At 46.9% G+C, this 22,833-nt stretch overlaps 1 protein-coding gene across 3 annotated transcripts in view; it reads left to right on the forward strand.

The window, feature by feature from the left end:
- usp4 (ubiquitin specific peptidase 4 (proto-oncogene)) overlaps nt 1-22,833 on the forward strand; it is a 112,369-nt gene that overhangs the window by 30,240 nt on the left and 59,296 nt on the right. For 2 of the 3 annotated variants that reach the window (XM_059944558.1, XM_059944560.1), the window contains exon 4: nt 3,330-3,456. In XM_059944558.1, the coding sequence (XP_059800541.1) occupies nt 3,330-3,456 (127 nt within the window). Of the gene's footprint in view, nt 1-3,329; nt 3,457-13,402; nt 13,562-22,833 lie in introns of those variants that run through there. The other variant, XM_059944561.1, reaches the window with a different exon arrangement.

A 22,833-nucleotide genomic window follows, 5' to 3' on the forward strand; every position in this document is an offset into this window, starting at 1 on the left:
TGGGGAACATCAAAAGTAATTGTAGGAGAGGATTAGAGGAGGTATTGCAGGTTCCCTGGTTGTGGCTTATCTAATAAGAGCCATTTTAATGCAGTCCTAACCCATTGGTTGCACAAGGCAGGTCAGTATACAAGGCCATCATAGACTATAGAGGGTGAAGAGTGCTAAAATTACCTTTGTCACAGTCGCAGAATGAAGGTGACTTTGGTAAAGTTATTTGGGTAACATGGAAGAGATGGCAAATTATTGATGAGATTTAAGTAGATATCCAGAAATGGTGTGTGGGGTGAGAGTAGTCTATGGATATTTTTAAGTTGGTGAATATTCATAGGTTAAATGCAGAAATCTGGAGACATTTTGGTTATGAATGCATAGACTACATTTCATTTGTAAATATTTCAAAACATTCCAGGATTGAATGATGGGGGTAAAAATGATGTTCATTTCTTATTTAAAAACACAAGAAACATAAAAAATAAGAGTGAGTGGGTGTAAGCCATCTGGCTTGTCAGATCTGCCCCACTATTCAATAATATCATGGCTGATATAGTCATGGGCTCATCTCCACCTACCTGCCTTTTCCTATAATCTTTAATTCCCCTTTTATGCAAAAGTCAATCCAACCTTGTCTTAAATATATTTTTTGAGGTAGCCTCCACTGCTTCATTGGGCAGAGAATTCTATGGATTCACCACTCTCTGGGGAAAAACAGTTCCTCCTCATCTATCCTAAATTGACTCCACTGAATCTTGAGGCCCTCTAGTTCTAGTCTCATCGATCAATGGAAACAACTTTCCTGCCTCTATCTTATCTATCCCTTTCATAATTTTATATTTCTGTAAGATCTCCTCTGATTCTTCCTAATTTCCAGTGAGTAGTCCCAAGTGGCTCACCCTCACCTCATAGTCTAACCCCTTCATCTCTGGAATCAACCTGGTGAACCTCCTCTACACTGCCTCCAAAACCAGTATATCCTTCCTCAAGAAAGGAGACCAGAACTGCACGCAGTACTGCAGGTGCAGTCTCAACAGTACCCTGTACAGTTGCAATCTCAACAGTACCCTGTACAGTTACAGCATAACCTCCCTGCCCTTAAATTCAATCCCACTAGCAGTGGAGGCTAACATTCTGTTTGCCTTCTTGATAGCCTGCTGCCACTGCAAACCAACCTTTTGTGATTCATGCACAAGCACTCCCAAGTCCCTCTTCACAGTAGCAGGCTACATTTTTTACACCATTTAAATAATAATATGCTCTTTTATTTTTCTTTCTAAAGTAGATAACCTGGCATTTACCAACATTGTACTCCCATCTGCCAGACCCTTGCCCACTCACTTAACCTATCTGTACCTCCCTGCAGCTTTCTGTATGTTTTGCACACTTTGCTTTTCCACTCAATCAGCAAACTTAGATACACTACACTTGGGCCCAGCTCCAGCCCCTGCAGCACACCACTCATCATTGATTGCCAACCAGAGTAGCACCCATGTGTTCCAAATCTCTGCTTTCTGTTAGTTAATATTAGTTCTATCTATGCTGATACGTCACCCACAGCTCTATATGTCTTTATCTTACGGATAAGCCTTTTATGCGGCACCTTATTGAACTCCTGGAAATCCAAGTAAATAACATACATCCGTTCCCCTCTATCCACTGTGCTTGCTGTATCCTCAAAGAATTCCGGTAATTTTGTCAAACAGGACCTGTCTTTGCTCAATCTATGCTGCATCTGTTGATGGATCCATTTCTCCAGGTGCCTCACTATTTCTTTATTAATGATAGCTTCAAGCATTTTCCCAACTACAGATGTTAAACTAACTGGCCTGTAGTCACCTTCCTTTTCCCTACATCTTTTTTTCTGATCAGTGGTGTGTCATTTATTGTCTTCCAATCTGCCGGGACCTGCCCAGAGTCCAGAGAATTTTGGTAAATCATCACTAAAGCCTCTACTATAATTACCATTCCTTTCAGTACCCTGGGATTTATTCCATCAGGGCCGGGAGCTTATCTATCTTCAGGCCCATAAATTTGCTGAACACTACCTCTTTAGTGATAGCTATTATATCGAGATCCTCACCTCCCATCGCATACATAACATTTCTCTTTGGCTTGTTAGGCATGTCCTCAACTGTGAAGACTGACACAAAATAGTCATTCAAAGCCTCTGCCATTTCCTCATTCCCCAATATCAATTCCCCTTTCTCGTCCTCTAAGGACCTACTTTCACTTTAGCCACCCTTTTCTGCTTTATATAATTATAAAATCTTTCACTATCTGTTTTTATATTTACTGCTAGTTTATTTTCATAATCTAGCTCCTCTTTCTTTATTGCTCACTTAGTGGTTCTTTGTCGTTTTTTAAAGTTTTCCGAATCTTCCAGTTTTCGACTTTGTATGCATGAACTTTTAGTTTGATACCTTCTTTTATTTCCCTAGTTATCCAAGGTTGGCTCTCCCCACCCTTCCTGTCCTTGCTTTTAACTGGAATATACTTCGGTTGAACACCATTGGAAAAATCTCTTTGGAAGTCTTCCACTGTTCTTCAACCGTTCCACCATATAGCCTGTGTTCCCAGTCTACATTAGCCAAATCCTTCCTCATCCCATTGTAGTCTCCATTATTTAGGCATAATATTCTAGTTTTAGAACAAACTATTGCATCCCCCATTTGTATGAGAAACTCAGTCATACTGTGATCACCCTTTCCAAGAGGATTGCTAACTGCAACTAGATCCAAGATAGCACATGTGATAGATATTGCGCCTTTAAGTTGTGTGTTACAGAAAAAATGAGGAGCTAAAATAGCTAGATTATGAATGAGATACTTTGTTTCCTTAATTACAGAATATTTGAGACCAGATGCAAAGTTCACTTCTTACAAAGAAAGAATGTGCATAATTATCATCTGAACTTGGCTGTTGATGCAGTTAAAAAATTAAATTCACTTAGCCACCACACTAGAATGCAGCATTTCAGAAGTTGGTGTGCAAATTACTTCAGTTTTGTTCATGACTTAATCTAGAAATACGTTTGTTGAAAAGTGCCTTATGCCAACCAATTTCAGAGCCAAATGAGTAGAATCTCCTGCTGGAGGGTTTTGGACTGAAATATCAACTTTATTCACTTCCATAGATATTGCCTCACTGGCTGAGTTCCTCCAGCATTTTGTGTCAGTTGATTTGGATTTTCAGCACCTGCAGACTTTCTAGTTTTATTATAAGTAAAAAAAAACAAAAGTTTATTTCATGCAAAATATGTGTAGTCCTTATTTTTTTTCCCTGTGATCTTTTAGCCTAGTACTTTCTAATGTTGTGATATATTCCGTCCACAGGTTGTTGAACATGGGATGTTTGTGAAGAATTGTAAGGTAGAGGTTTACCTCTTGGAATTAAAGTTGTGTGAGAATAGCAACATGGACAATGTGGTTACTCGTCACTTCAGCAAAGCAGATACCATAGGTAAAACCTTGTTTATACAATGTTATTTTTGGGTCATTGACCTGGTGTAAAGAGAAATGGTGTGCTCAATTTTAAACCATATAGTTAGAAACACAGAACATAGAAAACCTACAGCACAATACAGGCTTTTCGGCCTACAATGCTTTGCCGAACATGTCCTTACCTTAGAAATTACCTAAGGTTACCCATTGCCCTCTAGTTTTCTAAGCTTCATGTACCTATCCAAGAGTCTATGAAAAGACCCGATTGTATCCACCTCCACCACGGTCGCCGGCAGCCCATTCCATGCACTCACCACTCTTTGCGTAAAAACAACTTACCCCAGACATCTCCTCTGTACCTACTTCCAAGCACCTTAAAACTGTGTCTTCTCGTGTTAGCCATTTCAGCCCTGGGAAAAAGCCTCTGACTGACTATCCACATAATCAATGCCTCTCATTATCTTGTACACCTCTATCAGGTTACCTCTCATCTTCCGTCGCTCCAAGAAGAAAAAGCCGAATTCATTCAACCTATTCTCATAAGGCATGCTCCCCAATCCAGGCAACATCCTTGTAAATCTCCTCTGCACCCTTTCTATATTTTCCACATACTTCATTTAGTGAAGTGACCAGAACTAAGCACGGTACTTCAAGTGGAGTCTGACCAGAGTTTTATATAGCTGTAACATTACCTCTTGGCTCTTGAACTCAGTCCCACAGTTGATGAACGCCAATACACAGTGTGCCTTCTTAACCACACAGTCAACCTGCACAGCAGTTTTGAGTGTCCTATGGACTTGAATCCCAAGATCCCTCTGATCCTCCACACTGCCAAGAGTCTTACTATTAATACTATTAACATCAATACTATTAATACTAATAATAGTAATTATTATTAATTATTATGTTGTTTTACCAATAATATTACTATTAATAAGATTATTAGTATTAATAATAATTAATACTAATAATAGTATTAATGGTAATGTAGCAGTGTGCTACACGCTGCGCTGAAATAACAACATGTAGTCGGTGAGTTGCAGTTGCAGAAGAGATTTATTCAAACTTCGCGACCTCACTTTAAAGCCTTCCTGTTCCCGCCAGGAGGGAATGCTGTAGGGGGTGCATATTCACAGTCCCGTCCCGCGCGCGGGCTTTTCCCCTTGCTGGTAAAGCAGGCTTGGCGCCCTTTTTGGGACCAGCCTCAATTCCGGCGCGCGCCACTTTGTGAGCCGGTTCAAGTGCGCTGGGAAGTGGGTCGCCACATAACCCCCCCCCCCCCCCTCCCAGAACCAGTGATATACCCCCCCCCCCCCCCCCCAATGTCCTCAATCTGGGTCGGCCTCTGTTAGTGAGGTCTGCCTCTGTGCCACGGGGCCTGAATCTCGACCGGCTGTGCCAGTCCACATGGGCCGGTTTGAGTCGGTCCACTGTGAAAATCTCTTTCCCCCCCCCCAATGTCCAGCATGAATGTGGACCCGTTGTTTCTGATCACCGTAAACGCCCCCTCATAGGGCCGTTGCAGTGGAGTCCGGTATCCGCCCCGTCGTACAAAACCGAACTTACAGTTCTGCAGGTCTTTGGGTATGCAGGTCGGGTTCTGCCCATGCTGCGAAGTGCGTATGGGGGCCAGGTTACCGACCCTCTCGTCGTCTGCCCAGGACTGCTGCGGGTTCTTCCTCTTGCCCCCTTGGGGCTGGTATGAACTCTCCTGGGATGACCAGGGGTACGCCGTACACCAACTCGGCCGACGAGGTGTGCAGATCCTCTTTGGGCGCTGTGCAGATTCCAAGCAGGACCCAGGGAAGCTCGTCCACCCAGTTAAGCCCTTTGAGGCGGGCCATGAGAGCCGACTTCAGGTGACGGTGGAAACGCTCCACTAGTCCGTTGGACTGTGGGTGGTAGGCAGTTGTGTGGTGCAGCTGTGTCCCCAAAAGGCTGGCCATAGCTGACCACAGGCTGGAGGTGGACTGGGCGCCTCTATCAGAGGTAATGTGGGTCGGTACACCAAAGCGAGATACCCAGGTTGCAATCAGTGCTCGGGCTCAGGATTCGGAGGTGGTGTCGGTGAGCGGGACTGCCTCTGGCCATCTTGTGAACCGGTCCACGATAGTCGGGAGGTGCTGCGCTCCTCGCGACACTGGCAGGGGGCCCATGATATTCACATGAATGTGGTCGAAACGCCGGTGGGTGGGGTGGAACAGCTGCGTCAGGGCTTTGGTGTGCCGTTGCACTTTGGCTGTTTGGCAGTGCATGCACGTTTTGACCCATTCACTGACCTGCTTGCAGAGTCCATGCCAAACGAACTTGTTGGCTACCATCCGGACGGTTGTCCTGATGGGAGGGGTGCGCTATGTTGTGAATGGAGTTCAAAACGCGCTGCCGCCAGGCTGTCGGGACGACGGGGCGGAGTTGGCCAGTGGTGACGTCACAGAGTAGGGTCCTCTCACCTGGGCCTATGGGGAGGTCCCGGAGCTGCAAACCAGAGACTGCAGTGCTATAACTTGGGATCTCCTCGTCTGCTTGCTGTGCCTCCGCCAACGCTTCATAGTCTACCCCTTGGGGCAGGGCTTGAATGTCAGGTCTGGAGAGAGCGTCCACCACGACATTGCCCTTTCCCGAGACATGCCGGACATCCATCGTGTATTCGGAGATGTAGGACAGATGTCGCTGCTGGCGGGACGACCAGGGGTCGGATGCTTTCGTGAATGCAAAGGTAAGCGGTTTGTGGTCCGTGAACGCGGTGAAGTGCCTACCTTCTAAGAAGTAACTGAAATGCTGGATTGCCAGGTATAGCGCCAACAGTTCCCGGTCGAAAGCACTGTATTTGAGCTCGGGTGATTGTAGGTGTTTGCTGAAAAACGCCAGGGGTTGCCAGCGACCCGCGATGTGTTGCTCCAGTACCCCACCGACTGCCGTGTTAGATGCGTCCACTGTGAGGGCGGTAGGGATGTCCGTTCTGGGGTGCACTAGCATCGTGGCGTTGGCCAAGGCTTCTTTGGTTTTAACGAAAGCGGTGGCGGGCTCCTCATCCCAGGTAATGTCCTTGCCCTTAGCCGACATCAGGGCGAATAGGGGGCACATGACTCGGGCTTCTGAGGGGAGGAAGCGGTGGTAGAAATTCGCCATACCCACAAACTCCTGAAGGCCTTTGATTGTGTTGGGTCGGGGGAAATGGTGGACCGCATCTTCCTTGGCAGGCAGAGGGGTTGCCCTGTCTTTAGTAATCCTGTGGCCCAGGAAGTCGATGGTGTCGAGCCCGAATTGGCATTTGGCCGGGTTGATTGTTAGGCCGTATTCACTCAGCTAGGCGTATTGACAGAGATGAGACAGATGCTCCTGCCGACTACTGCTGGCTATGAAGATGTCGTCTAAATAGATGAAAGCGAAGTCCAGGTCGCGTCCATTAACCGCTGGAACGTCTGTGTGGCATTCTTTAGGCGGAACGGCATGCGGAGGAACTCGAAAAGGCCGAAAGGGGCGATGAGTGCCGTTTTGGAGACGTCGTCCGGATGCATCGGGATTTGATGGTATCCCCGGACGAGATCTACCTTGGAGAAGATCCGTGCGCCGTGCAGGTTTGCTGCAAAGTCCTGAATGTGCGGCACAGGTTAGCGGTCCGGTGTTGTAGCCTCGTTCAGCCTGCAGTAGTTGCCGCATGGTCTCCAGCCCCCTTTTGCTTTGGGCACCATGTGCAGGGGGGAGGCCCATGGGCTGTTGGACCGCTGAACGATCCCTAATTCCTCCATCCTCTTGAACTCCTCCTTGGCCAGTCGGAGCTTGTCCAGCGGAAGCCTTCGAGCACGGGCGTGGAGGGGTGGTCCTTGTGTCATGATGTGGTGCTCTGGTGAACCTCAGACTCCACCAGGACTCTGGTGAAGTCGTTGTTAGACAGCGTGATGGAGTCGAGGTGTGGGGCCGGCAACTGGGCTTCACCCAGGGAGAATGTTTGAAAGGTCTCGGCGTGGACCAGTCTCTTCCTTGGCAGGTCGACCAGTAGGCTGTGAGCTCGCAAAAAATCCGCTCCCAGGAACGGTTGGGCTACGGCAGCCAGTGTGAAGTCCCACGTGAACTGACTGGAGCCGAACTGTAGCTGCACCGTACGGGTGCTGTAGGTCCTTACTGTGCTGCCATTCGCGGCCCTCAGGGTGGGACCCGGTTCTCTGTTGTGGGTGTCGTAACTCATTGAAGATCTCTGCTCCGGTGTTGACCAAAAAGCGGCATCCGGACTGCTTGTCCCAGACATACAGGAGGCTATCCCTATGGCCAGCCGCCGTAGCCATCAGCGGCGGCTGGCCCTGGCGCTTCTCGGGAACTTGCAGGGCTGGCTACAGCGGTGGGCTTCTGCGCCCCACCGCTGGTGGTAGAAGTACCATTGTTCGTTGGTCTCCTCACCCCTGCCTCTGGGGTTGGCCGGCTCTGCTGCCGGGCCTGGTCTGGTCTGCCGCTGGGAGTGTGGCCTGGTGATCTGTGTGACGGACGCCCCACTCTCCTTCTTGGCTTTCCACAGCTCGTCTGCCCGGGCCGCCACCTTCCGGGGGTTGCTGAAATCCGCATCAGATAGCAGCAGGTGTATGTTCTCGGGCAGCTGCTCCAGGAATGCCTGCTCAAACATGTGGCAGGGCTTGTGTCCTCTGGCCAGGGACAGCATCTCGTTCATCAAAGCCGACGGCAGCCTGTCTCCCAAACCATCCAGGTGTAGTAAACGGGCATCTCGCTCGCGCCGTGAGAGTCCAAAAGTCCTTAGGAGCAGGGTTTTGAATTTTGTGTATTTGCCGTCCTCCGAGGGCGACTGTATGAACTCCTCAACCTGGGTGGCTGTCTCCTGGTCGAGGGAGCTCACCACGTAGTAGTAACGTGTGGAATCCACAGTTATCTGCCAAATGTAGAATTGGGCTTCTGCTTGTTGGAACCATAAGTGAGGTCGCAGCATTCAGAAACTTGGCAGTTTTAATGAAACTGCAGGAATAGATGCAGAGTCGTTCATCTCCAGTCCATATAACATTTGGACCGTCGGGGTCACCAATTGTAGCAGTGTGCTACACGCAGCGCTGAAATAACGACACATAGTCTGTGAGCTGCAGTTGCAAAAAAGGTTTATTCAAACTTTGCGGCCTCCCCAGGCATATTCACAGTCCCGTCCCACGGGCGGGCTTTTCCTCTTGCTGGTGAAGCAGGCTTGGCGTCCTTTTTGGGACCAGCCTTAATGCCAGCGCGCCCCACTTTTTGAGCCGGTTCAAGTGCGCTGGGAAGTGGGTTGCCACAGTGTTTCTGCCATCATATTTGGCCTACCAAAATGAACCACCTCACACTCCTCAGCCCAGTTTTGCATCCTCTCAATGTCCTGCTGTAATCTCTTGACAGCCCTTCACACTATCCACAACACCCCAATCTTAGTGTCATCAACAAACTTATGAACCTGTCCCTCCACTTCCTCATCCAGTTCATTTATAAAAATGCTGAAGAAAGGGGGTCCCAGAACAAAACCCTGAGGCACAACACTGGTGACCGATCTCCATGCAGAATATGACCCATCTACAACCACTCTTTGCCTTCTGTTGGCAAGTTAATTCTGGATCCCTAAAGCAAGGTCCCCTTGTATCTCATGCCTCCTTACTTTCTCAATAAACCTTGCATGGGGTACCTTATCAAATGCTTTGCTGAAATCCATATTTACTACACCTACTGCTCTTCCTTCATCAATGTGTTTAGTCACATCCTCAAAAAGTTCAATCAGGCTCATAACGCACGCCGTGCCTTTGACAATGCCATGATGACTATTCCTGATCATATTATGCCTCACCACTCCTGCCTCTCATTATCTTCTGCATTAACATTGAAGTAAGACTCACTGGTCTATAATTTCCTGATCTATCTCTATTCCCTTCCTTGAGTAAAGGATCAACATCTGCAACCCTCCAATCCTCCAGAACCTCTCCCGTCCCCATTGATGATGCAAAGATCATTGCCAGAGGCTCAGCAATCTCCTCCCTCGCCTCCCACAGTAGCCTGGGGTATATCTCGTCCAGTCCTGCTGACTTAACCAACTTGATGCTTTCCAAAAGCTCTTTCTTAATTATGTGCTCAAGTTTTTCAGTCTGCTTTAAGTCATCCCTACAATCACCAAGGTCCTTTTCCGTAGTGAATACAGAAACAAAGTATTCATTAAGTACCTCTGCTACCTCCTCAGGTTCCATTCACACTTTTCCACTGTCTTACTATCCTCTTGATCTTCACATACTTGTAGAATGCCTTGGTTTTCCTTAATCCTGTCCACCAAGGCCTTCTCATGGCCCCTTCTGGCTCTCCTAATTTCATTCTTAAGCTCCTTTCTGCTAGCCTTATAATTCTCTTGATCTCTGGCATTACCTAGTTTTTGAGCTTTTCTTCTTGACTAATTTCTCAACTGCCTTTGTACACCATGGTTCCTATACCCTACCATTCTTTCCCTGTCTCATTGGAACATACCTATGCAGAACAGAAATGTCCAGTATCCCCTGGTCATTTGCCACATTTCCGCCATACATTTCCCTGAGTACATCTGCTCCCAATTTATACTTCCAAGTTCCTGTCTGAAAGTTTCATATTTCCCCTAAATTCAATTAAAGGTTTTCCTAACTTGTCTGCTCCTATCCCTCTCTAATGCTATGGTAAAGGAGATAGAATTATGATCACTAATTCCAAACTGCTATCTTACTGAGAGACCTGACCAGGTTCATATCCCAATACCAAATCAAATACAGACTCCCCTTGTAGGCTTATCTACATAATGCGTCAGGAAACCTTCCTGAACATACCTAATAAACTCCACCCCATTAAAGCCCCTTGTTCATTTTGATTTTTCAATATGTTAAGGATCAACTTTATTCAAAGATTTAATGGGTACATTTAATGTCAGAAAAATGTATACAATATACATGCTGAAATGCTTTTTCTTTGCAACAATCCATGAAAACAGAGGAGTGCCCCAAAGAATTGATGACAGTTAAATGTTAGAACACCAAAGTCCCCCCAGCTCTCCTCCCTCCCAAACGTAAGTGGCAGCAACAATCCCCCCTACCACCAGCAAAAAATAGCATCGGCACCCGCCACTGAGCACTCAAGCGTGAGCAAAGCAACAGTAAAGACACAGGCTTGCAGTTACTCCAAAGACTACATTGTTCACCTGGCATTCAACATACTACTGTCAGTCTCTCTCACTCTCTTTCTCATTAAATGCCTGGGAGAAGAATCTTTTAAGATCGGATGTAGCTTTTGTTTTAATGACCCTACAGTACTTTACAGAAGAGAACTTTGGCTGGGTAGGTAGTACCCACAGAGATTTTTCCTGTCTGCTCTGTCCTGTACATGCAGAAGTCCTACTTTGATGGTACACTGCAGCCAATGACTTTTTCTGCTGACCTGGCAGTTTGCTGTATTTCTCAGAAAATTGTGAGAGAATGATGCACCAAACCAGACAGAAATGAAGAATGGCAGTGTAGAATTGCACAAGTATGCTCTGAGGAAAATGCAATTTTATATTTTATAGAAACCAGGGCCTTCTTCCCCCATCATCAGTACAAATCTCAGATCTGTACTGATAAAATTTACCTTGGTCTTAGGAAACGTTTAACCAAGCTATGAGAACATAAATACAAACAGAAGATGGTGTAAGTACTCAGCAGGATAATATACTGAGATACAGTTAAATGCATTTATTTGCAAATCGTCCAGACAGGTATTTCTATACATAAGCACAAAGCATTTTGTGAAGAATGAGAAAATGGATTCCTGTTAATTGGGACACATCAGGGCCTGTATATTTTGGCACAATTAAGCGGCTTTCCCAATTAACCAAAGTTTCATTGAAATAGTTAAAATGTTATAAAAATTCTAAACTACAATTTTAACTGAGTAACAAGTTATGCATTTAAATGAAATTCAGAACAAATGAGAACACCACCAATATTGCAACCGTCCCATAATGCTCTGTATTAGTTCTTAAAATTATCGACAGAGGCATTCATTCAGCATGCACTGCCAATTGACTGTAAATGAACAAAATCAGCATAGACAGTGTGCAGATAATGAACCGCCTTCAAGATATAAAAAACAATATGATCAAAACTCACTGCTTTTTAAATCTACGTCCAACAACCCAAATGGATAACATTCACGTGCACAACTACACAAAATTGATGACATTTTAAAAACTTATATTCACAGCATGTTGTAATGTCTAATGGCCACATAAGTACACACAACTGACACTAGTTAGAAACTATGGCAACAGTGTCTTGTCCCAATCAAGCAGTGTAGTGTCCAAATAAACAAGGGGAATCCTGGCATTTTCTCAATTAGTTTTTGTTCTTTACGAATTGTCCCAAATAAGTGGCTGCCCTGACCCAATTAACCAGAATCCATTGTATTAACATTTTAGGTCAATGCCTTGCATTCAGAAAAAGATTATATGTTTGGTACAACTTTGTGGGCAAAGGGCCTGTATTGTGCTGTAGGTTTTCTATGTTTCTATGTTTTTCTCACTATTGATGTTTCTTCAAGTGTATCTTCTATTGATATTTAAGATTTCTAGCAATTAGTGAATTTTGCTTTTTCTAATGAAAGTACAACTCTGATTAAACCATGAGCTTTCCAAGAATCATTAATCCAGCCATGGTAACGTAGATGAATAAATGAGGGCTTCTCCACCAAATGAATAAACACTTGAGGGAAAATACAGTCAGCCCTCCTTATCCGCGAGGGATTGGTTCTGGGACCCCTCGCGGATGCTCGAGTCCCTTATTCAACCTGTCTTAATGTGGTGGACCTTAGGACCCAGCGGAACCCCAGACCTTATTTAACCTGTCTCAGTGCAGTGGACGTTAGGACCGGGCGGTCGAGCTCTGAATCCGCATTGTTTCTGTTCATGAAAGTAATCACGATCATGATTGAAAATAAAGTGGAAATAATAAAGCAATCGGAAAGAGGTGAAACGCCATCGGTCATTGGAAAAGCATTAGGCTACAGTCGGTCAACGATTGGAACAATTTTAAAGGGTAAAGTGAGAAAGGCCCAGCCCCAATGAAAGCTACAATTATTACTTAGCTACGCAGTGGTTTAATTATTGGGTTTTGGGTTTTTGATCCTCCACATCAACCAGGCACGGAAGGAGAGCGCGCTTGGAAGTGGTCTGTCACTGGATCGAATTCGGGAACTTCCAGAGCCCAGCACTGAAACATACATTCTTAAGTGTTTTATATGCATAGAAAGGTAAAATATATACTATATACTAAGACAAGTATTTAACTAACTGACGCTAAATAATACTGGATGTACCTGTTCTGACTTAGATAGTAAGAGAACTTAAGATTTTTTTTCGATCCCAATCCACAGTAACCCATGCTCATCCTCTGTGTACTTTAAATCATCTCTAGATTACTTATAATACCTAATACAATGTAAATGCTATGTAATCTAGTTGTTATACTGCATTGTTTACGGTAGTGGTCACCAACCTTTTTAAGCCCAATAGTGAGAGGCGAGATCGACCCCAAATTAATTAGTTGCACACATGCACACCAGGGCAGAAAAGACCGGAAGTAAAACCCCACAACCTGGAAGTAGAAATAACGTATAAACATCAGGGTACCCACCCTTTTTTGCACCGCAGACCTGTTTAATATTGACAATATTCTTGCGGACGGGGGGGGGGGGGGGGGTGTTAAACACGACCAGAATACACCGATACTCAAAGCAGGTTCCTTATGTCCAGTCTATTCCGCAGTTTAGTTTTCGCGGCTCTGGGCACTTAGCTTCTGTCCTGCTTGCTCACGTTTTTTCCGCTGAAAAATCTCAACACGTTTGTCTTTAAGTGCAGGGTGCTTGGACTCAAGGTGCCAAAGCAGTTTTCATTGCCTCATTAGACAGCCTCCCAGCCTGAACTGCAGCCTCCTGCCTTGGCCAGGTGCGGCTGGTCGTGGATGGGGTGAGAGGACAAGGTCAGGGCCGGAGGTCCCCGTACCGGGGCCTGGCAGTTGCAGTCCTGAGAGAGCGACCGACCGAGCGGGGAGTGCGACAGGGCGCCTGCCCCCCACCTTGTAGAATCTGTCGGCCGACAAAACTTTGTTTCAGTAGATCGCAGCAAGGTAACTGTTCTGATATTTACGAAACACTGAGCCCGAATTAGGTCGTCTGCAAATATTTTAGCACCGGGTTCCCCACGAACATTCAGTGTGGTAAACAGGTTTAGCCTATCTGTCCGCACTCCGAGCCAGTAGCAACAGCACTTTCTGCCGGCTGCCCAAGGCCAACCAGTGATCCCTGCTGCGAGGGTATCACTGCATTAGGCGACTGATGACCTCGCATGTATTCAAGTTCAACAGTGGGCATGACAGGGAATGAGGAAGGGTGCAGCTGACTCGTATCGTTTCCTAGTGGCCTGGTGGTTGGGGACCACTGAATTACACTGTAGTGCAGGGGAGCTACATGGATGCGCACTGGACAGAAAGAACGGAACTAAAACCCCACAACCCAGAAGCAATCTCTCAACAGTATTTGTGTTTTTTGTTTTTTTCTTGGGATCTACTGGGAAAGTCTCAAAGATCGATGGGTTGGCGACCACTAGTTTAGGGAATAATGACAAGAAAAAAAAATCTGTACATGCTCAAACAAGTGCTGGAAGAGAACTTCCGGGTTTTCTCGATTCACAGTTGGTGGTGGAATTTGCGCATGCGGAACTCGTGGATGAAGAGGATGAAGTTTTTGGGCTTGGGGAAGAGGTGGGAACAAGCAGGGGATTAGTACGGACTGGGTTACTGTACTTGCTGTTGTGGACTCGATTAGCAGAATGATGACCTTCAGATTCAAGATTGTAGTTTGTCACATGTACAGTGAAATGTGTCATTTGCATTAGTAACCTGTTCAAACAATGGATTGTGCTCAGCTTTGCCAATGATCTTGTGTTCCTGGATGGTTTACTGCTGTTCGCACCTGTAAATGTAGTGTAGCTTTGCTGTGATTGGTTAAAGCAAAACCCATTGAGATGCAGTCAATTACTACAGCAATTTCAACAACGTTAGTGACTGCATCATGTAGTAGGAAAGCTATTTTTCTTTCATAGAGACACGGACTTGGTATTAATAGCTGATACAGGGTGATACAGAAATAAGTCTTGGAACAGAAACATCACAAACCGCTGCTAAGCCAGTGTTTGCAGTCAAGCATAAAATGGAAGTCCAGACCATTCATCCTGTAAACTTAATCTCTGGGCTTGTCTGCAGGTGTGTGAAGGGTTGGCAGAATGAGAAAATCAGTAGCAAAATAGAGGAGAGTTAATAGAAGCAGAAGAAAGAAGCAAGCTGCACTATTACCTGCTCTTCCTTAAGTTTTCCAATAAACATTTTGGTGACCCTTAGCATGATTTCTGAATATTCTCATTAATGGATTTGCTGTGGGTGGGGTGGGGGGGGTAGTTCATTATTGCCAGCTAATTTGCCATCAGAAGTGACTGGTTTTACCTATCGATTGCTTGAGATTCACCATTCAACTCAAATATTCCTTGTGAATGCATCAAATTTTATTTGATAATGTTACGGTGAAGTTGCTTTGATATTTAAATGTTATAAAGCACTATCTTATAGTTTAATTGAAGAACAGCAGAGAATCCCTGTTTATAAATGAGTTTTTAATGTTGGGTTCAAGAATATAGAAACATGTGACATAAAACAAGGCTCTTTGCCCATGTTCATTACCAAACTCTTGGCTTAATAGTTATGGTTTAACCATATAACAATCACAGCACGGAAACAGGCCATCTCGGCCCTCCTAGTCCGTGCCGAACTCTTAATCTCACCTAGTCCCACCTACCCGCACTCAGCCCATAACCCTCCACTCCTTTCCTGTCCATATACCTATCCAATTTTACCTTAAATGACACAACTGAACTGGCCTTTACTACTTCTACAGGAAGCTCATTCCACACAGCTATCACTCTCTGAGTAAAGAAATACCCCCTCGTGTTTCCCTTCAACTTCTGCCCCCTAACTCTCAAATCATGTCCTCTCGTTTGAATCTCCCCTACTCTCAATGGAAACAGCCTATTCACGTCAACTCTATCTATCCCTCTCAAAATTTTAAATACCTCAATCAAATCCCCCCTCAACCTTCTACGCTCCAATGAATAGAGACCTAACTTGTTCAACCTTTCAAGTGATTATTGAGGGAGATTTTCTTACCTTGTGATCATCTTAATTTGAAGGTTCTGAACACTGGGGGAGGGAATATTATCTCAATATTCTACTAATCTACATCCCAACAGACAGATTTATTTTTTCCCTTCCTCTTCCTCTGTGATACCATAGTCCACTTTCCCATCTTCCCCAACCATTTCCCTTGTCACAGCATTTTCTATCTTCTGTCTTCCCAAAGATCCAAACCAGATTTGGATTCCACATGAAGTAATAATTAACTTGTAGAATTTAGTATATTGTGTTCAGTCCTCTCAGTGTGGTCTCTGGAGAAGCTAAGTGCAAATTGAATAACTCCATACAGTCTAGAGGAGTATCCTGGAGCATCCGATTGTCTGTAAACCTTAATTTTCTATCTGTCACTCTTGCTTCTGCATTAAGCCTTCTATAATACTCCAACAGCGCTTAGCCAAAGCTCAAGGAAAAGTTGAATTTTCTGATTGGCACATTACCACTGGTGGGACTTGATGTTGAGTTTAACAACTTCAAGCAAACCCTGACCCCTCCATCTATTTTAACAGAAGTTGTGTTTATAATTTTCTCTCTGCGTGTGTTACAGTGGTAGTTTCTGGTGTTTTTCAGAATGACCGTTACCATGACAACTTTGGTATGCATCCTAAGAGAAATGTACCTGCTGTTCTCTCCATCTTCCCCCACAATACAAAATGTCTGTCTTATTTTCCAGTTCTGATAAAGGCTCCTTGACCTGAAGCATCAATTCTGTTCCTCTGTACCAATGCTGCTTGACCAGATGAATGTTTCCAGCATTGTTTTTGTTACATCTTCAAGTATTTGACCTTTCTGATAATGCTGTTACACACAATTTTATAAAATCGTCTCAATATTTTATAGTCCAAAGCAATTAACACCAGTCTGGGTTGGCCTCTTTCTAACTATAATTTTCCACCCTGGTGACATTCTTGTAAATTCTTTTCCTTTCATGCTGTCATATCCTTACTGTTGTACGGTAACAAGAACTGTACACAAGTCTCTGGTTAAGGCTCTAGCAGTGTTTTATACAGTTCTAGTGTGATCACTTTGCTCTTACAAGCTTAGTTTATGTATAGTTTTCATAAATTATATCTTTTACTTTTCTAATTAATGCCTGCAAGAAAATGAATCTCTTGATAGTATATGATAATAGAGACGTACTTTGATAAATTTACTTTGAAACCTTGAGCTTGGCTGATAAAAACAGGTATTCAGTTTTCTGCAACACCAGAGTATTAAGTCTGCAGAATAGGACAAATCCAGTCCAGTAAATCTCACCCAACAGTTACTTCAATCAGAAACAAAATGATGGAATATTGTAGCGGTGTGCTACACACAGCACTGAAATAACGACACGTAATCGGTGAGCTGCAGTTGCAAAAGAGGTTTATTCAAACTTCGCGGCCTCGCTTTAAAGCCTTCCTGTTCCTGCCCTCCCCGTCCAGCACGCGGGCTTTTCCCCTTGCAGGTGAAGCAGGCTTGGTGCCCTCTTTGGGACCGGCCTCAATGCCAGCGCGCACCACTTTGTGAGCCGGTTCGAGTGCGCTGGGAAGTGGGTCGCCACATAACACCACCCCCCACCCCCCCCCCCAGAACCGGCGATACACCCCCCGATGTCCTCAGTCTGGGTCAGTCTGTTTGGAACGTCTGCCTCTGCACCACGGTGCCTGAATCTCGACCGGCTGCACCAAGTCCACATGGGCCGGTTTGAGTTGGTCCACTGTGAAAACCTCCTCTCTCCAGAGCCCCAATGTCCAGCACGAATGTGGACCCGTTGTTTCTGATCACCATAAACGGCCCCTCATAGGGCTGCTGTAGCGGTGCCCGATGTCCGCCACATCGTACTAAAACAAACTTACAGTTTTGCAGGTCTTTGGGTAAGCAGGTCGGGTTCTGCCCATGCTGTGAAGTGGGTGTGGGAGCCAGGTTACCGAGCCTCTCGCATAGTCTGCCCAGGACTGCTGCGGGTTCTTCCTCTTGCCCCCTTGGGGCTGGTATGAACTCTCCTGGGATGACCAGGGGTGCGCCGTACACCAACTCGGCCGACGAGGTGTGCAGATCCTCTTTGGGCGCTGTGCAGATTCCAAGCAGGACCCAGGGAAGCTCGTCCACCCAGTTAAGCCCTTTGAGGCGGGCCATGAGAGCCGACTTCAGGTGACGGTGGAAACGCTCCACTAGTCCGTTGGACTGTGGGTGGTAGGCAGTTGTGTGGTGCAGCTGTGTCCCCAAAAGGCTGGCCATAGCTGACCACAGGCTGGAGGTGAACTGGGCGCCGCTGTCAGAGGTAATGTGGGCCGGTACGCCAAAGCAAGATACCCAGGTTGCAATCAGTGCTCGGGCGCAGATTCAGAGGTGGTGTCGGTGAACGGGACTGCCTCTGGCCATCTTGTGAACCGGTCCACGATAGTCAGGAGGTGACACTGGCAGGGGGCCCACAATACCCACATGAATGTGGTTGAAATGCTGGTGGAACTGCTGCGGCAGGGCTTTGGTGTGCCGCTGCACCTTGGCTGTTTGGCACTGCATGCATGTTTTGGCCCATTCACTGACCTCCTTGCGGAGTCCGTGCCAAACAAACCTGTTGGCTATCATCCGGACGGTTGACCTGATGGAGGGGTGTGCTAAGTTGTGAATGGAGTTGAAAACGCGCTGCCGGGTCAACGGGGCGGAGTTGGCCAGTGGTGACATCACAGAGTAGGGTCCTCTCACCTGGGCCTATGGGGAGGTCCTGGAGCTGCAAATCGGAGACTGCAGTTCTGTAACTAGGGATCTCCTCGTCTGCCTGCTGCGCCTCCGCCAGTGCTTCATACTCTACACCCGGGACAGGGCTTGGATGTTAGGGTGGGAGAGGGCGTCCACCACAACATTGTCCTTTCCCGAGACATGCCGGACATCCGTCGTGTATTTGAAGATGTAGGACAGATGTCGCTGCTGGCGGGACGACCAGGGGTCGGATACTTTTGTGAATGCAAAGGTAAGAGGTTTGTGGTTCGTGAACACGGTGAAGAGCCGACCTTCTAAGAAGTACCTGAAATGCCGGATTGCCAGGTATAGCGCCAACAGTTCCTGGTCGAAAGCACTGTATTTGAGCTCGGGTGGTCGTAGGTTTTTGCTGAAAAACACCAGGGGTTGCCAGCGACCCGCGATGAGTTGCTCCAGTACCCCACCAACTGCCATGTTAGATGTGTCCACTGTGAGGGCGGTAGGGGCGTCTATTCTGTGGTGCACTATCATCGCGGCGTTTGCCAAGGCTTCTTTTGTTTTAACAAAAGCGGCGGCGGGCTCCTCGTCCCAGGTAATGTCCCTGCCCTTACCCGACATCAGGGCGAACAGGGGGCGCATGATTCGGGCAGCTGAAGGGATGAAGCGGTGGTAGAAATTCACCATACCCACGAATTCCTGAAGGCCTTTGATTGTGTTGGGTCGGGGGAAATGGTGGACTGTGTCTACCTTGGCGGGCAGAGGGATTGCCCCGTCTTTAGTAATCCTGTGGCCCAGGAAGTCGATCGTGTCGAGCCCGAACTGGCATTTGGCCAGGTTGATTGTCAGGCCGTATTCACTCAGTCGGGCGTAGAGTTGACGGAGGTGGGACAGACGCTCCTGACGACTACTGCTGGCTATGAGGATGTCATCCAAGTAGATGAAAGAGAAGTCCAGGTCATGTCCCACCGCGTCCATTAACCGCTGAAACATCTGAGTGGCATTCTTTAGGCCAAATGGCATGCGGAGGAACTCAAAAAGGCCGAACGGGGTGATGAGTGTCGTTTTAGGGACGCCGTCCGGATGCATCGGGATTTGATGGTATCCCCGGATGAGGTCTACCTTGGAGAAGATCCGTGCGCCGTGCAGGTTTGCTGCAAAGTCCTGAATGTGCGGCACAGGGTAGCGGTCCGGTGTTGTAGCCTCATTCAGCCTGCGGTATTTGCCACATGGTCTCCAGCCCCCTTTTGCTTTGGGCACCATGTGCAGGGGGGAGGCCCATGGGCTGTTGGACCGCTGAACGATCCCTAATTCCTCCATCCTCTTGAACTCCTCCTTGGCCAGTCGGAGCTTGTCCAGCGGAAGCCTTCGAGCACGGGCGTGGAGGGGTGGTCCTTGTGTCATGATGTGGTGCTCTGGTGAACCTCAGACTCCACCAGGACTCTGGTGAAGTCGTTGTTAGACAGCGTGATGGAGTCGAGGTGTGGGGCCGGCAACTGGGCTTCACCCAGGGAGAACGTTTGAAAGGTCTCGGCGTGGACCAGTCTCTTCCTTGGCAGGTCGACCAGTAGGCTGTGAGCTCGCAAAAAAATCCGCTCCCTGGAGTGGTTGTGCTACAGCGGCCAGTGTGAAGTCCCACGTGAACCGGCTGGAGCCGAACGGTAGCTGCACCATACGGGGTGCCGTAGGTCCTTACTGTGCTGCCATTCGCGGCCCTCACAGTGGGACCCGGTTCTCTGTTGCCGGTGTCGTAACTCGTCGGAGGTAAGATGCTGATCTCGGCTCCGGTGTTGACCAAAAAGCGCTGTCCTGACTGCTTGTCCCAGACATACAGGAGGCTATCCCGATGGCCAGCCACTGTAGCCATCAGCGGCGGCTGGACCTGGCGTTTCCCGGGAACTTGCAAGGCGGGCTTCTGCGCCCCACTGCTGTTGGTAGAAGCACCATTGTTCGTTGGTCTCCTCACCCCTGCCTCTGGGGTTAGCGGGCTCTACAGCTGGGCCTGGTCTGGTTTGCTGCTGGGAGCGTTGCCTGGCGATCTGTGCGACAGATGCCCCACTCTCCTTCTTGGCTTTCTGCAGCACGTCCACCTGGGCCGCCACCTTCCGGGGGTTGCTGAAATCCGCGTCGGACAGCAGCAGGCGTATGTCCTCGGGCAGCTTCTCCAGGAACGCCTGCTGAAACATGAGGCAGGGCTTGTGACCTCCGGCCCGGGGCAGCATCTCATTCATCAAAGCCGACGGTGGCCTGTCCCCCAAACCATCCAGGTGCAGTAAGTGGGCAGCTCGCTTGCGCTGTGAGAGTCCGAAAGTCCTTATGAGCAAGGTTTTGAATTCTGTGTATTTGCCGTCCTCCGGGGGCAACTGTATGAACTCCTCAACCTAGGCGGCTGTCTCCTGGTCGAGGGAGCTCACCACGTAGTAGAAATGTGTGGCATCTGAGGTTATCTGCTAAATGTGGAATTGGGCTTCTGCTTGCTGGAACCATAGGTGAGGTCGCAGCCTCCAGAAGCTTGGCAGTTCTAACGAATCTGTATGAACAGATGCGGCGTCGTTCATCTCTGGTCCAAATATCATTTGGGCCGTCGGGGTCACCAATTGTAGCGGTGTGCTACACGCAGCGCTGAAATAACGACACGTAGTCAGTGAACTGCAGTTGCAAAAGAGGTTTCTACAAACTTCGCGGCCTTGCTTTAAAGCCTTCCTATTCCCGCCCTCCCCGAGTGTGAATGCTGCAGGGGGCGTGTATTCACAGTCCCGTCCTGCGCACGGGCTTTTCCCCTTGCTGGTGAAGCAGGTTTGGTGCCCTTTTTGGGACTGGCCTCAATGCCGGCACGCACCACTTTGTGAGCCGGTTCGAGTGCGCTGGGAAGTGGGTCGCCACAATATCTTCATTTGGATAAATGAAATGTCAGGACCATCTGGGGCAACAGCATCCCATCCACCATCATAAATAGACAAAATGCTTTGCAGTTACATATTTAGGCTAATTCAGAAAGATTTCTTAAGCCAGTATCACCAAGAAGAAAGACCATAAAGCTTAAGAGCAGAATTAGGCCAATTGGCCAATTGAGTCTGTTCCACCATTCAATCATGGCTGGTCCTTCTCTCCTCAACCACACTCCCTTGACTTCGCACTGTAACCTTTAATGTCGTGTCCAGTCAAGAACCTTTCCATCTCTGCCTTAAGTACATTCAGTGACCTGGCCTCTGCAGCTGCCTATGGTAATGAATTCCACAAATTCACCATTCACTGGCTAAAGAAATTTCTCCACACCTCTGTTTTAGACAACCCTCTATCCTGAGGCTGTACCCTCTAGTCCTACACTCCCCCACCATGAGGAAATGTTCTTTCCACATCTACTCTGTCTAGGTTTTCTGCGAAAGTGGGTAGTACATAGAAATCTACAGCACATTACAGGCCCTTCAGCCCACAATGTTGTGCCGACCATATAAATTACTCTAGAAGCTGCCCAGAATTTCCCTACCGCAAAGCTCTCTATTTTTCTAAGCTCCAAGTATCTATCGAAGAGTCTCTTAAAATACCTTACTGTATCTGTGCTTCAGCAGATCAATAGAGTAGTAGGTACATGCCACCAGTGAGTTCCCCTACATGTCAATTCCTGACTTGGAAGTGTATTGCTGTTAACTCTTCATTGCATCTATACCGTGGAACTCCCAGCCTAATAGAAGGGCAACAGTACAAAAATGTTTTAGCCTTTGGCACGTTGGCCCTCATAGCTCAAAGCGTTGAGAAGAGGAGTTGGGATGTTACTTTGAAGTTTTATAAGATGTTGGTGAGGCTTAATTTGGAGTTCTGTGTGCAGTTTTGGTCACCTACCTTCAGGAAAGATGTAAATAAGGATCTAATTAATATAGAGAAAATCTAGAAGGATGTTACAGGGACTGGAGAACCTGAGTTATAAGGGTTGATTGAATAGGTTAGAACTTTATTCCCTAAAGCATAGAAGACTGATTGGAGAGTTGATAGAGATACACAAAATTATTGAGAGGTATAGATATGATAAATGCGAGCAGGCTTTTTCTACTGAGGTTGGATACGATTACTAGAGATTCAGGAGTTAAGGGTGAAAAGTGAAATATTTGAGGAAATGTGAGGGGAAACTTCTTCTTCATGGTGAGAGTGTGGTACAAACTGCCAGTGTAAGTGGTGGATGTGCTATTGATTTCAATGTTTAAGAGAAGTTTGGATAGATACAGTACATGGATGGGAGGGATATAAGGGCTATTGTCTGAGTGCAGTTCAATGGGACTAGACCGTTTAAGTGGTTTGGCACAAGCTAGATGGGCCGAAATGCCTGTTTTTATGCTGTAGTTTTCTATAACTCTGACTCTAAAAGTAGTTCACCACTATCTTCTAAAAGGCAGTCTAGACTGAGCCTAACCACTGATGCCCACAATCCAAAAAATTAATGAAAGGGTAAAATAATCCTCTCTATATTGGATCCTTATCACACACTT

The sequence above is a fragment of the Hypanus sabinus genome, chromosome 19 (genome assembly GCF_030144855.1).
Source record: "Hypanus sabinus isolate sHypSab1 chromosome 19, sHypSab1.hap1, whole genome shotgun sequence".
In the NCBI taxonomy this organism is placed as follows: Eukaryota; Metazoa; Chordata; class Chondrichthyes; order Myliobatiformes; family Dasyatidae; genus Hypanus; species Hypanus sabinus.